General features: G+C 48.1%; 1 protein-coding gene across 1 annotated transcript in view; it reads left to right on the top strand.

The window, feature by feature from the left end:
• PAPPA2 (pappalysin 2) overlaps window positions 1–16195 on the top strand; it is a gene marked incomplete at both ends in the record, with an annotated part of 57558 nt that overhangs the window by 17568 nt on the left and 23795 nt on the right. Inside the window, 4 exons of the mRNA XM_009868388.1 lie at window positions 179–398; window positions 9402–9573; window positions 11596–11770; window positions 13906–14119. Coding sequence (XP_009866690.1) covers window positions 179–398; window positions 9402–9573; window positions 11596–11770; window positions 13906–14119 — 781 coding nt within the window. The remainder of the gene's footprint in view (window positions 1–178; window positions 399–9401; window positions 9574–11595; window positions 11771–13905; window positions 14120–16195) is intronic.

Below are 16195 nucleotides of genomic sequence, written 5' to 3'. Positions count from 1 at the left end.
CCTCCACCATTGCTTTAATCTCCTGCTAGATCCGATGCTGCTGCCCCCTATCCCCCCTTGCAGCATCTTCTGCTTCCCATCCGTTGGGATGTGGGGTGGAGCAGAAGAGGTAAATCAAAAGCAGAGAAAATATCCCTGAAGCTGAGCTGGTGGCTTCTTTCTTTTCTCCATCTCACAGGGACATATGAGCTGTCATGCCAGCACAACCCCCTCGTCATCAACGTGACCCACGGCCATGGCGACCCATCCCACCGGGCTGCTTCAGTGCTGCTCAACTTCTCCTCCCCACTTGTGGGCATCGCAGCTGTAGCCTTACGGACCTCAGCTCAGTTTGGCTCCTCTGACCCCACCACCTGCCTCCTGCAACACGAGGAGGGACGTGGCCATCAGCGCTACAGGTATGGTCTCCTCAGGGCACTTTCCAACGGGGACACAGGGTACCGAGAGGGGGGCCTTGTGCTTCAATTCTGGGATTATCTACTGACTGTTCTGTGACTGTTCTCAGGTGGCTTTTGAGGTGTTGGTAAATCTAGTGTAATGAGTCTTGATTTGCTCCTCTTGCTGTGGGGTGGAAAAGACGGAAAATAGGTTTTGTGTGTTCCCCGTATATCTGCACAAAAAGGCATTAAATAGCTGTTCTTTGGGGGGAAAATGAAGTTCCCTCTGCTGAGGAGTTGTCGGTGATGGCTGCTCTTGAAATTGAAACATTGGTTTGTTCAGCATATGCTCTACAAGCTCCACCTCCATCCACTCCAGCCTTCCTCATGTTGTGGGAGATGGTTTCAAAGCTCTCCTCCTCTCTGTGCTGTGTCATCTCTCTCAGGCTCCTCACCACGTCCCCGTCATAATGTGGCGATAACAATAATGGTAGTGATGGCATTTCACCAGTGTTTGGTGCTCGCAGACTCTGCTGTTTTTCAGAATTGGTTCTGCTAGGCAAAAACCAGGACGTTCATAAAGCAGCAAATGAGAGGTGACATTTGCAGAGCGGGCGCTGCTCTTTGAGGGACAGAGAAGGGCTGCCATCCAAAATACACTAAATAATAGTGTGCTGAGCAGAGGTGTGGACCCAAGGAGGAAGGCAAGGATGGGGCAGTGTCCTGGAGGGGTAATGGGGCTGACCACAAGCAAACCTCCCAAGCCTGGCTTTGCTTTGGCTCCCTGAAGTTACAGGCATGCCAAGCCAGGGCTCTGGTTCAGCTGGTCGCTTAAAACGCGCCACTGGGAATCCTGGGGTTTGGGTCCAAGGTTTTCTGGAGCTATGAGGGCTTTGAGCGAAGGACTTTGGATAGGGACATCGCATTGCTGCTGCTGTTATTTTTCTTCTGCTGATGGCCCTTGGATGGATGAGCTTCCCTGGTAATGAATGAGTGTGTGTGTCTGTACCTAAAAGCTTGTGGGATCACGGTACAATTGATTTATGTAGAGTTCTGGAAGCCATGACTACCCTGCAGTTGCTTTTTTACTTTCTTTTTTTTCAAGTGGATGTGTGATTTGTACAGAAACATAAATCTTAGTGAGTCAGCATGTAAATATTATTCTCAGCCTTACATTAAAGGATCAGCGTCCACCTGAAATGCAGTCTGTTTCCTCCTGGTAGCCATTACAGCTATGTACACACATGCTTCGAAGACCCCGGCCAACTGATGTGGTTTTTCAATTACATTTTCTCATCCTTTTAAAATAACGCTGTGCTCTCACTGCTCCAGAGCTTCCCCCTCCCCCTCAGAAGTGATGGCAAGGACCGGGCTGTGACCGAACACAGCTGAGCAATGCCTATGGATGGAGAGAAACTCACGTAGGGAGAAATACAGAGGAAAATAGGTGTTCTCCCTCTAAAAAACCTCATAGCTGAAGTAGAAGCCAGTTCCCCTATCACGGGAGCGCACAGAGCTGCATGATGTTCCCTCTGCATGGGCATGGCAGGACCCAGCAGCATCCTCAGGTCTTCTCCTCCTCCTCTTTCCCCATCCTGCAGGCTTCTCCTGGCCTTGGCTTGCCTGAGATACACTGAATTGCAGGTTATACACATGCCCGTAGCACACCCTCAGAGTAAAACAGATCCCTAGAGTTTTCAGAGTAGGAAATGTTATTTATAGTACTGGTTTTCTGGAAAAAAGACTTGAATGTTTAGAGGGGTGGTAGGTTTACAGCCTCCAGTAGCCTCATTAATAATAAAAGGTCTGCCTGTGGCAAGTCAAGAAACATCCAAGTATCTCCCCCTGTATCATATTTTTAAATACATTTGATCTCCAAAACTAATGTACAGGAGTATTTTTAAGGGCTAATAATCTATTTCATGCAAGGCAAATGGACTTTGGGGGAAAAAATCCCCTCTAAATATCCAGGAATATAAAATCTTAAGAGCTTTAGAGACATTCAACTGTAGAAGATCTCAGAAGATCAGTGTTACTCCTGCAGAGAACTGAATTGACTGCACGCACCCGGCCTCATGTACGCAATACGTGCATGCGAGTGCTTTCCTAAAATAACCCAAGAAAGGGACAGCAACAAAGAAATGAGGTTTCCTGACTTCAAGTCTAGAGATGCTCGTTGCCAAAATAATAAATATATGACAGCTTGGTATTTCTGCAGCATCTTTCATCTCGAAGGGATCTCAAAGTGCTTTGCAGGCTGGAGAAAAAAGTGAGATGATGTTTCTGCCGACGAAATGCAGCCATCTCCAGGTCAGGCGTTTGATGCTAGAGAAGTGCATCCCGGTTTTGAAAAAAAAAATTAAATTAAAAAAATGCCTTCTGCTTTCAGACCTGCTTGAGGAGCTGAAGGTTGGAAGAGCACTTGCAGACCAAAGCAACATGGTGTCCCTCGGTCACTACCAGTACTGGGAACCCCTCTCTGCTGTCTCTGCTGACAGCTTGGGGCTGCTTTCTGTCCCCAGCCACAACCTTATGAGGTCAAGCAGAAATCAGACTTATTTTTTAGTGAATTTCCACCCAGGAAACTCAAACTCTCCAACTTTCATCTTTCTCTTTGTATTTTAAAACTGAGCTGTAGCCCCTCCTGTTTGCCTTGGTAGAGGCTATATACTGAATCAGGGCAACGGAGTTAGTTTCCTCTGTTATGCTTATTTTTAGCTTGATCTTTATTTTTAGCCTGTTTTCATTTTACTTTAGCATATGCTGGGAAATGCCTCAGCGAGTTAACAGGAAAGGTGATACAAAATGCAATCTGAGTGGTGTGTTTATTTCCTGTGCGAGTGCCCTCCTTTGGCCCCCTAAAAGCGGATTTAATGCATTGAGGGGAGCCTGGTTTGGATTCCTTTTATGTGGAAAGTAGGTGTTGGGGAGAGAAAATCAGATGGAGGAGGGGGTTTATGGTTTGGATTTTGGGTTTGGTTTTTTGTTTTTGTTTTTTTTTTCAATTGCTAAACTTTCTTCAGCAAAGAGAAGAGGACCATTTCCCAAGCAGGTTTTTGATTTGTTTTCCTTCTATCAGGCACCAAATTTATGCAGAGTCAATCCATGCGAACTTCATGTGTGCTGGTGTGGAAATCTCCAGGGGCTCTGAGTTAGAGATGTTGGTGTTTCGTTTCCTTGCCTCTGGCCTAAGGTGCCCCACAGTGCACAAAGTGGACGGACCCTTACGTTAGGATCCCAAGTCACGCCTGCTGGGCTGAGAAGTGCTCAGGTCAAGATGTGCCTCCATCCCCTCTCTGCCCTCCCAGACAGTGCTGAGAGTTGTCTGCTGTGAGGACAGCACATACACCTGGACATCTGTTCCCTGCCTCTCCCAGGCAAACTTGGTCTCCTGGGTACAGCACAAACCCCATGAGAGCACATTGTGTCTCTACTGCACCATGCACATCCTCTCTCCTTGGCCTGGAGGGAAAAGACCTCTCAAGAACGAAGCCCATGATCCTGATCACCATCTTCCCTGGGGCTCACCTTGGCCTTCGCCTATGCCCTTGAGACCTGTCAAGGTGCATCACCCCTCACGTCAAAGCCTGTTGACCTCTGGTGCTATTATTGTTCCCTGACTGACTGATGGGCAGTGGTGGCCAAGGCTGTGCTGTGGGACTTATTTGCTTCTAACTGGTGACTTCACTGTCCATCTGGAAGGTGTCACGTACAGGCACTGCCTTTTTTCACAGAAACTGGACTGAACATGTCCTTCTGAGGCTCTCTTACCCCATGTCACAGGCTGCAGGAGGTAATGAATCCACCATCTCTCCTGCTGCTCTTATAACCCTCTCTGCTGAGTAGTTGCCTCTGATTTCAGGATGAAAGTTGTTGCTTTCACTGTGCCCTTGTCAGAAAGGTCTAAGTGCCTCTCGCCAGCAGATGGCTTCTGTACACATGTGTCTGTACAATGCAATCAGATCCTCTCTCTGTCTCCTCTCTGTCATGATAAATACTTTTTCCCTCCTTAAATCTTATAGCATAAGTCTTGCAGTCCAGCTACAGCTTCTGCTGGCAGCTCCCTTTTGAAATCCTTCCACTATTTCTACATCTATCTCGGTGGTGGATGTGGATCAGAAGCGAATTCTTCTGGACAAGATAGGAGGTGACAGAAATGAGAAATGGTGTTGCTGTGGAGATGGGATATGGATAAAGGTGATGTTTGGGGTAGCTGAAATATGCACCCTTGAGGAATACTGGAGATAAATCCCACTTACATGCTGGTCTCATGATCCGCAGGTGGACCTGTCTGCCTTCAGGAAGCAATCAGGTCAGCTGCTCTTAGGAATAGTGAAGGTATAGTCTGTCCTGCCTCAGGCTGGGAAGCTGAGAAGTCCAAACTTGATTCTTTATTCTGAGGATGGTGAGGCACTGGAACAGGTTGGCCAGAGATGTTTTAGAAGCCCCCTTCCTGGAAGTGTCCAAGGCCAGGTTGGATGGGGCTTTGGGCAACCTGGTCAAGTGGGAGGTGTCCCTGCCCATGTCAGGGGGTTGGAACTAGATGATCTTTAAGGTCTGTTCCAACCCAAACCATTCTAGGATTCTGTTGCCTTCACCCTCATCTTCTGTTCTTCTATGAGTCTATTTTGATGTAGAAAACAACACAAAAAACATGCAAATGAACTGTCTGGAAAGGTATCAAGACTGATCTGCTCTTGCTTCCTTTTTTATCTTTGCTGCTATGGCTACAGAGGGGCAACAGGTCATTTGACATCTTACTGGTACCTTTTCTGTATCTGCAAGGTAGATGACAGTGGATGACTCACAGAGATGTTATTTTTTGCCAAGTTTCTTTGGGAGTCATGTGCAGAAGCAAACACCTTTTCTTGAGATGACAACCTCAATGAAGATCGTAATCAAGATGCATCACCATCGTTGCGTCTGTACACGTAGCCTGCTCCCACAAGGATAGTTGTCATCAGATTTCCTGGAAAAGTGAGACCTTTTCCCTTCACGAGAAACATGCCTGAAGGGAGATACTCCCAAGAATTTCCAAAACATCTTTTCTCATTTCCTAGCTATTCACTTTTGCTAGTCCGCATTGGGGTAAACATCTTTTACCACGTTGATTCTCAGTCTTGCAGTGTCAACTGAACCAGAGTATATGCAGTGACTACACTTAACTGTAGAAAGTTTGGCTGAAGCCTTTGCCTTTCCATCAACATCTCCCATATCCCCCTCTCCCCCAAAATTTGTGTCATGAGATGAACTTCTCGTAAGAGTTTTCCCCTGTTAGAGTTGAAACTTGATGATGAGGTCTGTTTTAGTAGCAATCTTTGGGTTTAAAGCTTCAGAAGATACTACAGCCAAGAGAAACTGTGGAAGCCCCTCCAAAAGTGTCCAAGGCCAGGCCGGATGGGTCTTTGAGCAACCTGGTCTAGTGGGAGATGTCCCTGCTCATGGCAGGGGATGTTGAAACTAAACCATCTTTAATGTTCTTTTGAACCCAAACAATTCTATGATTCTCTGGATGGTTTATTATACTTTAGGCAGATGCACTGTTTTGGGCTTGGCTTTGGGATCCTTCATCTTTCTGATGAGATTTGCTCTAGTTTATAGGATTGATCCCATTTCAGGACAAAGCTCTTACCATTCCAGAGCAGTTAGGGCCATTGCTAGGCAGAATTTCACAAATTTCTAGATCTGAAACTTTCTTTGATATATGAGTTATGGGACTTGGTAAGCCCAGAAGATCATGCAGACTGGTGCTGACGTGGAATAAGTTAGGAGAAAAACCTTAGTATTTTGTAAAAATGTTGTTGACAAATCATTAGCTTGAGCTTCAGAAGATGCTGGGATAAAAATGGAAATTTCTTGGACGTTTCATGCAGGGGAAAAAAAATAAAAACATTGGCACATCCCACATCTTATATGGCCTGAATCAGAAATGGGAAAAAGTCTGGAGTTTGCAGCTGCGATACAGGAATTTCATTTATCATCAAAAGGAGAAAGAGCTCCTTCATGCTGAGATCAGAACTGGGCTAACTGCACCATTTCCCCATCCAGCCTTTCGTTAGGCTGCTCCAGCAGCAGAGAGCAGTGATTTATTCCATCACTTTACCCCAATCCTGGTAAGGCACATGGGTCACCATGGGGCCAGGCCACAGGGCTTTTTGTTTTTTTTTTTGTGAGTTCCTTGTTTTGGTTTGTTTTGTTTGTTTTGTTTGCTTTGTCTTGCACTTGTACACAACCGGGCTCATGGCTGTACTGGTCTGGAGTATTGCAGTGGTAATCACGATGATGCTGATAATGATAAATGAAATAACTGAGGCAAAGTTTGTAGATAGAAATAATATTTATTTTATTTTTAATATTTTTTTTAAAGCTTACTGACGTATTTGAGAAAATTGGACACTTTTCAGTGACGTGAGCCCCTCTTCAAGTCTGGAATAGCAGCACCAGACTTCAAAGCTACGTGTAGGATGAGAACAACTTCTTAGAACTTGAGTCGATAGGTCTCAGATCATTTCCAAGCTGAAACCTAGTGGGTATTTGTGGGATAAGGGTGGTGTTAGTCACAGAGAAAATGATGTTAAATTAGTCATCTTTTGGGGCAAAGAGGAAGCTAATTATTTCTGAAATACATCTATAAAGAATATGTGCATGGAGATATATATATATGTGGTGTTTATAAAAAGAAAGATTTTGATATTATGACCTATTATTACCAGTCCCTTATACAGAACTAATCTATACAGTATTTTGCATGTGTATTAATACACTAAGAAATTTGCCCAGCTCTCAACCTGTTTTACACCAGCATTGCCGGTAACATTTCTGAACTGCTGGAAAACCAAAATGTACCCAGTACTGCTGGAAAGGATCAGTGCTTCGATTCTTGTTATTAAGGAACAGCGTTGTTCGGACTGCCAAGGCTGCCCTAGACAATGTGCCCTGGCCACACCAACTTCTGCAGAGCTGCTCCAGCCAAGCAGTTGACCTGGCTTGATGTGTCTGGAGGGTGCCACCACCCCACCTTGAACTGGCTCTGCAGTGAGCACATGCTTCATAACCAAACCCAACATCATGAGTAGGTGAGGTTAGCTGGTGTGGGGTCCCAGTGTGCCATCTAGCTACGCTGTAGCCTACAGCTGCGTGGCAACCCCACCGCCCATCTCCACGCTCTGCTTCCATACATGTGGTCTATGATTTGGCTGGATAACCTCTGTATGTGCCCAGAGGCACCCAGTGGTAGAGGCATGCGATGGCATGTTGATGTGGCACCGAGCACCATGGTAGGATGGATGCTGAGCACCAGCTGCATCTGCTGGCATGCCTGTGGCTGGAAAGGAAGGGGAAAGGATGCAAGAGTAAGGGTGGAAAGAGGAGAAACTTGGCCTCTTTCACACATGAGGAAGTTTAGGACAGTGGTTCCATCACGGAGAGGTGGAGTTGGGGACAACTGTGTGTGTGTGGGTGCTGGGGGCACAGGCAGGGAGCAAAGCAGCTGCCTGGAGAAGGTGACTGTGTGAGGGGAGGGGAGAGAGAGCTACAATTGGTACCAGATGCCCTCAGAAGCTAATGACCTGACAAACGCTGTGCTCATAAAACAAATTCTTTAAAAAGGAAGCAAATGGAAATATAAGCTAGTGAAAGAATTTGCAGCAGCTGCCCCGAAACCATTTCTCACTTCATAAACAGGTCTGCATTGAAAAAACAGCCCCTTTCTTCTTGGGCTCCTTTGTGGTCCCCTCCCGTGCCCACCGGCTCATTCAGGGCTGTGGCCTGCAGGTTTCCACCGTGTGTCTTTGGCTGGGTGGATTTGTCCAGAGTCAAAAGCACATTGCGTTCCCTTAACGCCTGTGTCAGCACTTAATTATTTTTTTTATGCCTTTTTAAAATTTTTTTTTTGGGGTGTTGCTTGTGGGATTTCTATCCATGCATCCTCAGCTGAAGAGGTCAAGCAAATGCCAAAAGCAAAGGCTGCCTGTGCCTGCCTGGGTGAAAGGCAGTGCACAAGATACAAGAGCTGTCGGCAGCCCCGTGCGAAGCCGAGGGGAGATGTTTGGGTGCAGCTCCCTCCCTTCTCTCCCTAGTGACCACCTGAAGCTGCCCCTGCTTCAGGAGGATTGTTGTCTGGTTTTGCCTCCTGACCACCAGATAAGCAGGACATTTTTCTTTCAAAGCTGTTGTCTCAATCCCGTGTCTCGGCCTCATTTCATCCCAGGTAATTAATCCGCTGGCTGCGTTTCACTGATGGAGACTGTAGCCCTCTGGCCAGCACTCTGCTTCATTATGGGGAGTATTGGTGGTGCTTAATTAATCAGTACCTGATGACTGGTCCTTCGCAGGAAGCTGCTGCAGTGAGGAGAGGGCTGTTTATTTCCAAGGGACAGGTGACACATTGAAAGCTTTCCTGGGGCTTCTTGTCCCTTGGGTTGGTGCACAGAGGAGGTCAATTCTTCCTTTTAGCTGCATCTCAGCTCAGTGGCCACAGCTGAGTCTGCAGAGCTGGACAGGTGCATCTTGAGATAGTCCTGATCCCAAAGAACCTGGCATCGTGCTTGAAAAGAGCCTGGCACATGCTTGAAAAGCATGTGGGAAGAGCAGAGGTGCCATCAAAGTAGAGTGGGAAGGTGACACGAGTGGGATGGAGGAGACGTCTGGTCAGCACATTCAGCTTCTCCTTCTGCCACAGGCTGTGGTGGGCAGGAAGCTTGGGCGACTCTTGCTGGGTCTGGTGGGGACTGCATGCAGCTTGAAGAACATCTCACGGATGGTCCCCTAGTAGCTGCAGAGGTTTCTTCTCCAGCTAAACCTTTCGTTGCCATTGGAGAATCCATTGCCGATTCTCTGCTGTCTAATGCAGAGTTTGCCTTTGGAAAGTGCAGAGTTCTTGCTGTCCACTGTCTGTCCCCGAACACTAGTATCCAAGAGACATGTGTGAGCAGAGTACGTATGGGAGGACACATGTGAGTGGCTGCAATCATGTGAGTCTAATGGTGTACTCTCTACGGTTGATGCCTTTCCTCTTCTCTGTAGCTGTGTCCACGGTGCCTGTGCCAGGTCAGGAAGCTGCACGCAGCCGGTGATTTCTCATGCTGCCACCCTCAACTGTACCTCCGACAGCCCCAGACACATGGCGTGCACCATCACGTGTGAAAAGGGCTTCGTCCTTCGCTCCAGCAACGGGAAGAGCCTCAGCTCCACACAGGTGAGTGCACCTCAGAGTGGACATGGCCATGCAGCCCCTTGGAGCAAGTGTTAGTTGAGAAAGCTTTAACCATCCTCAGGTAGTTGCAGTGATCCCAGAATATCTTGTTCCTGTAGCTCTGACCTCCTCACTACTGTTCCAACAAACTTCAGCACAAAGCAGGCTCTTGTGTTGATGGTCCTGCTCTGGAGACCCCTCACCACAGTCCTAGGTCTCCCAGCTCAGTGCTACCTGCAGACCATGGCTCAGCCAGGCTAAAAGTTGCTGCAGGAGACGTCTCAAACCAGGATGATGCGGTCCCACAAAGGGAGAGGTAGACATTTCTGTTCTCCAAATGGGTGTTTCTGGGAGAGTTAAAGATCCCTGGGATGTTTTCTCTCTTAAAGCTGAAGTTAGTGGCTCAGGAGAAACTGAAGTCGTTGCAGTACAACTATATTTAGAGGCAGCGCGGAGAGCTGTTCTTCCTTTGTACTGCGTTGCAGTAACATTGCCCACGCTATTGGGGCAGCACAGAGGTCAGTATGAAAGGGTTTATCTCCCTTCCCAAAGGTCTGTAAAAGCCAGAAGTGTAGCACAGCTCTTAGCTGTTGATGGAGAAGGTTTGGAACTGTTGCGTCCTTGTGAGCTGAGCTGCATCGGGTTTGGGCAGTCACCTTGGCAGGTTGATGGGCACAGTGTGTCCTGTCCTTAGGATGTTTCCTGGAGCGGGTACAGGACTCTCAGGGGCTGAGCCGATCCTTAGGATGTACTGGAGACAGACAGAGGTGGTTCAGGCCATATCAGCGGGGTGGAGCTTTTCTGGAGAGTTGCAAGTGCTCCTGATGCCTGGCAGGCAGGTTTCCGTGCTGCAGCCATTGGTGTTCGTTGCAGCAGAGGTAGGCACTGGGAAGTGCAGCGGGGCAAGCTGGGGATGCGCCACTCAGCCCCTCATCAGCAGGGAGGTTATTAATTACACGGCCCCATGGCTCTGAGGGCCAAGCCATGCCCTGTGAAAACAAAATGTTCCCATTCTCTGAAATGAAACCGCAAGAAACAAATCTGCCTCGGGTGACAGTTTTCCTGCATTTGGCAGCGAGATGGGAAACTTCTCGACAGAACTTCACCATGTGGCTGTCACAGCAGATGGCAGCTTGCAAGTGCCCTGCCAGAGCCCTCCAGTGATGTTACTGGTTTGGCTTTGTGACCCTGCTCATCTTTGAGACATTTTGGGGAAAACACGCACAGCTCTTCCCTGAGCATCATCTCCACCTGGTTCAGTTACACTGTGATCCTGCTGTGCACCCAAGAGGACCAGACTTAAATGCAGTGATGTCCTTCAGAGAACCTCTTCCAGGTTCAGTCAGAATGTGTTGGCTGGGTCACACATTTGACTGTGTGAGCAGCGTGGTTGTACTCAGCCAGCGAAGGAACATCAGGAACAGTTGAAAGACACCTCTTTGGTCTGCAACCCCTGCCTGAGGACTGCTGGGCTAGGGTTAGGGGTCTAGGATTGGGAATCATAGAACAGTTGGGTTTGGAAAGGGACCTTTAGCAGATTGTCTAGTCCTACCTGCCTGCCATGGCTGGGGACACATTTTCACTAGAGCAGGTTGCTCATTGCACACCATCATCCAGCACTCTTTTATGATGAAGCCCATGACACATGTTGATCATGTTTAGTGGTGGGACAGCTGGGGATTAGGTTCTCATGTTCTCCCCGAGTTGTTTAAGAGAGGATGAGTAATTAAGATTTGTAAATGAGGTTAAATGAACCTCAAACCAAGCATTAGAAGGTCTCTGGTGCAGGTGACTCCCGTGTTACCTTGAAGGCCATTTACTGCTTTCGCACCCCAAACAATCATCCCGTGAATAGTGAAGGGCTTCGTGACTTGGTGTCAAGTCATGGAGAAAGCACACATTAGGAGAGGAAAAATAAGGGAAAACTCTCCTTGTCCTGAAATCTGGGTCAACCCTTTCTGCTGTCGTGGCAAACCAGTAGATTAAAGCTCATTTACAGGGATCTGACGGAGCCTTGCTTTGCAGGAGGTGGTGCTGATGTGCAGCTCAGGACAGTGGGACAGATCTGTGACTTGTGACCCTGTTGACTGCAGTGTCCCTGACCAATCCCATGTGTACTACGCCGAGTTCTCCTGCCCCACGGGGACCACCTACCTGCAGAGATGCTCCTTCTCCTGCATCCCCCCAGCCAAGCTTCAAGGTACAGTCTGGAGCATTGAGAGATTTAACCAACCTTTTTCATCCCACTTTTTCCATCCTCATCCCAAACTGTTCAGACAGAGCTACTTTGAATTTCCTGGTTATCCTGGCTTCTACCAGCCAAGTAGGCTCTTGAGAGACTTCCCAAAATGATGGGCATCCATCCCTATTGAGTGGAGACACCATAGTGTGGGGATAATTCCCTCTGACTCCCATCCCCTGGCTGGCAGCCCTTATCCATCTGCTTTGGGGTGTAGGGATATCTTCTCCTGATAGCTGCTGAGGTCTTGCAGCCTCCAGTATTCCAGGGATGAGAGAGGCAAGAAACATGCAGACAGAGAGGACTTCAGAGAGCCAAAAGTGGCTCAGTGCCTGGTGGCTGTGGGAAAGCCTGTGGTTCAAGAGGCCTGGGGCTGTATAAAGCTGTAGAGACTGATGTCCGCAGCTGCAGAGATGTTCACCACCCAGACACACAGCGATCCCCCAGACACGCCATGGCCTGGCTTTCGTTCTGCCGACTCCATCAGTAGCCACAGGAATGTTTTCAAGCCAAGTCGGAGAAAGAGAGCTACTGTTCCTGTCTGTACAAGGCTGAGCTGGATGGGATTTCGGGGGTAATTGCCTTGACAGCTCCAAGCACTGGGACTTCATGTGAGTTTCCACCAACGCCTGTGCTCTGAACAATCACATACAACAAATCATTTTAATGGGTGCCCTATTTTATGGAGACATTTATAGCCGAAACGTATGAAAATAATTTAAAAAAAAGAAAAAAAAAGTCAAACCTAAGGACCAAAAAATGTAGGGAATTAAGGTCTCATTTCATGATGGGGGGATGCCGGCAGATCCCTGGCGTGAGCTGATCAAAGGGGAGCACGTGAATGATGCCTTGGCAGTCCAAATTCTGCAAGAACTGATGCCCCATTGCCTTGGGTGGATGTGCTGAGGGCTTTAATCTGATCTTTCACTCACAGCTGCCTCTTGTCACCTCAGTGCAGTGCCCCAGGTGACTTCCAGTGGCTGACATGATGGTTGGTGGTGCTCAGCCAAGGCTACTTCTCAGAGGTCCAGCTGACTCGGCTGAGCTGTCAAGACGGGGACGTGCTTGATGCTTGTTCTCCCCGAAGGCTCGCATCCTTGTAGGCAGGCTCTCGGGGCTAATAAATGCTAAGAATAGGCAAGGAAAGGATGACACGGCTGCATGGGGGGAAGATGACCCTTAGCAGCGCAGGCCCACCAGGAATGCAAGCACTGTGCAGAGGCATAGTCTTGCTCCTGGTCCAAGAGCAGTTGTCAGCAGAGCAGTGATCCCATAAAAAGAAAGAGATGCTTGAAGGGACCGTGGAGGGGTCTGACTGCACTGGAAACCTGCTGATCCAAGCCTCTCAGTAGGAAGAGTCCCATTCACTCCAGTCCAGCTTTTTTTCTTGCTCAGCAGTTCCCAGTGAACCATCCATCATCCACACCATGTGGGTGGTGCGGTCCCGGACACAGCACAGTCACACCCAGAGCTGTGCAGCTTTGGCCACCCATTAGCTGGATCTACCAAAAGCCTTTTTCTCTAGAGGAACAGCAAAGAGTTGGGCTGTAATGCTCAACACAGACCTGTAGTGATGGGTGGTTTGAATTGCCAGTCACACCAGTTAAGGCTTCCACATATGTACTCCTGATACTTCTTGTCTTGTGCTGCACATGTAGTGCTGGGTATAAGAGCTTGTAGGGGTAGGTAAGAGCAAGATGCAAAAAGCACCTGAGGAGAATGAAGGTGGGCTGAACTAAATAGGACAGGTAGGTGTTGTACAGAAAAGCCCTCAGCCAGATGAAGGCTATCCTGAGGTGTCACCAGAGAGGGGAATTTTAAGAGAGAGTTTTGGGGAGAGTTGCAGAACTGAGATCCTTTCTCCATCCCCTAGAAGTTGTCCCTTCCCTGCTTCTGTCTACATTCAAGGAATTTCTGCCCCAGCCTGACAAAGCATGCAATGGAGTCCCCGATCTTCATATTTGTTGTCCTCTCTTGGCATTGGTATTGACTCTGACTAGAGAGGACTTTTGCTGGTTGCTCTGAGCTTCCCTCAGCAGGACTCTATCCCTGGGTCAGCCGTAGTCCCTACATAATTGCTTCTCTTTTTGGGTCAGGAACCAACCAGTGGCTGACGTGCCTGGAGGACGGTCTCTGGTCACTCCCTGAAGCCTACTGCAAGCTGGAATGTGATGCGCCTCCGGCGATGGCCAACGCCAAGCTCCTGGTCCCACGGTGCCTGCAAGGCAACCACGACGTGGGCTCAGTCTGTCGATACAAGTGCAAGCCTGGATACCACGTGGCTGAGAACGCGGTGGGCAAGCCCAAGAAGTAAGTTCTGCGGCGGGTCTGTTGTCACTGTTTCCTTTCTCCTCCTCCTCCCAACATGAGCAAGGAGGAGAGGTGGTGGTCTTGAAGAGCTGACCTGATAGGTTATGAGGTAGAGCAGATTGCTCTCGTCATACAGATTTCCTGAAATATGAGAGGCATTCCCTTGGTTTAGGTGAAAGCAGGTGGGGAGAAGCTGTAAACTGCTATTGCACATGGATGCATGTTAAGTGCTTAACCTAAAGCATGCAAATTTTTCTTGTACACCTCAACACATTTGTCACTTAGTGAAAATTAAGCATGTGCAGAAGTGTGTGTGGACTCTCAGGTAATGAGATGCAACAAGGTGCTGGAAGATTCTTGGAGCTGTACCTTTCTCTAAAAGTGATAAAATATAGATCAAGGCGCTGGGAGTTGTAAAAATGAATGAATGCCTTCTGCTGAGGTTAACATTTTACCCCCTGCACATCTTGGCTAAGTTTAATCTCAAAAATTGGCATTTCAATTGGAGAAGATTTTTTTTTTCCACCAATGCTTCGGGGGGGAAAATTCCTGGTGAGTCACTAGCCCTGCGCTCAGCCAATACCATGATGCAGGATGGCAGTAAAGCAGCATTTTGCCTGCGATGCTTCTAGCTGAAGTACCGCTTAGGTATGGTCACTAAAGATGCCCCGACACTGGCCGGGTCCTCCCCAGAGTCTTGACATTAGCCCAAATCAGGTAATTATGTGCTAATTGTTTAATACCCCCTTCTAGTTTTAATTGGATGCAGACTTCATCTCTACTTTGCTCTGGGGTAGGTTTGTTGAGCACTGGGAGGTGGTTGCCAGATTTCTTGCCTTGTAATGAAGGAAGTGGTTTCTGTAAACAGCTTTTCACAGTGTTAGGAGCATTTCTTGGGCCAGGGGGAGCTGAGCAAATTATGATTATGGCTACGATCACATGGACCGCTTTGCAAACTGCAGAGCAGCTTGCGTGCCTGTGGCATCTTAAGCACTGGACATGCAATCAGACCAACTCAGCTTGTAAAGTTTGGCCCTCTCGGTCATGCCACAGCAACTTCTAGTAAAAGGGACACCCTCTGGAAATTCCTGAGGATCCTCTGATGTGTAACTTCTCTGTGGGTCTGAGCAGCTTGTGAGACAAGTCAAGGAACATCACGCAAAGAGTGGGTTATAGTTTCATAGCAATGCATGTTGACATAGCATTTTCATATTTGCTCTGTTATCGTTACTACTAATTTGTCTAATATCTTTGATGCTAGTGTACAAACCTCTTGGCATGTGGAGTGAGTGGCACCTACTAGCCAGTATGAGGGCCAGTCAGTTGCTGGACCACTGGAAATCTTTCTGGTGCTTCAGCCCTGGCAGGCAGAGGATGGGAGCTGCCAGAGTTCTTTGTTCAGGCCAGTTTTGGAGAAAGCAGTCAGTTGAAGGTGTTGAAGGTGATCGACAGCTCTGGAAGAGGCCAGCACTGGTGGAGTGCAGGTTCCTGATGTGCTGGTGTGCAAGCAGGGTGCATTATGGGTACATCAAATTTTAGGGTCTTCTGAAGTCCTTCTGAGTTCAGCAAACTGAGTTCAGACTGAGGATGCTCTCAGTTTGAGGACCAAAAAAGTCAGAGGGGTTGTTTCACTTGCCCAGTGAGATGATTCCTTGGAGAAAAGAGATTTGGGGATCTCACAGCTATCTCTGTGAGGGGCTGAGCCCCTTCTGCTAGCTTGAGGGAATGAAGCAAAGAGTAACCAAGCACCCGTGTCTTTTCAGGTAGCTTTAGAAAGTGTCTGCCTGCATTTTGACTGGAGATCAAGGGAGCACAGCAGAGCTGCCATGATGAGCTTCCATGGAGATGTCAGCCTCTCCTCCTCCTCTCCCCATTCAAAGAATACAGAGACTATGAAAGAGGGAGAGGAGGTGGGAGAACATAGAGGAGAAAATGGACTGGAAGGAGTTAGTGGACTGTGGAGACACATCAGAAAAATGGCAGCAGGCAAAGCAAGATAGCCTAGACTGGGAGCATCAAGAGTTCATTTTTTTTTCGGGGCCACTGTACACCTGTGGCGGGTGCAAAGGCTTCTGC

The sequence above is a fragment of the Apaloderma vittatum genome, unplaced genomic scaffold (assembly GCF_000703405.1).
Source record: "Apaloderma vittatum isolate BGI_N311 unplaced genomic scaffold, ASM70340v1 scaffold17844, whole genome shotgun sequence".
Lineage (NCBI taxonomy): Eukaryota > Metazoa > Chordata > Aves > Trogoniformes > Trogonidae > Apaloderma > Apaloderma vittatum.
Note: the sequence above shows the minus strand (reverse complement) of the source record. Positions and strands in the feature narration are given on the sequence as shown.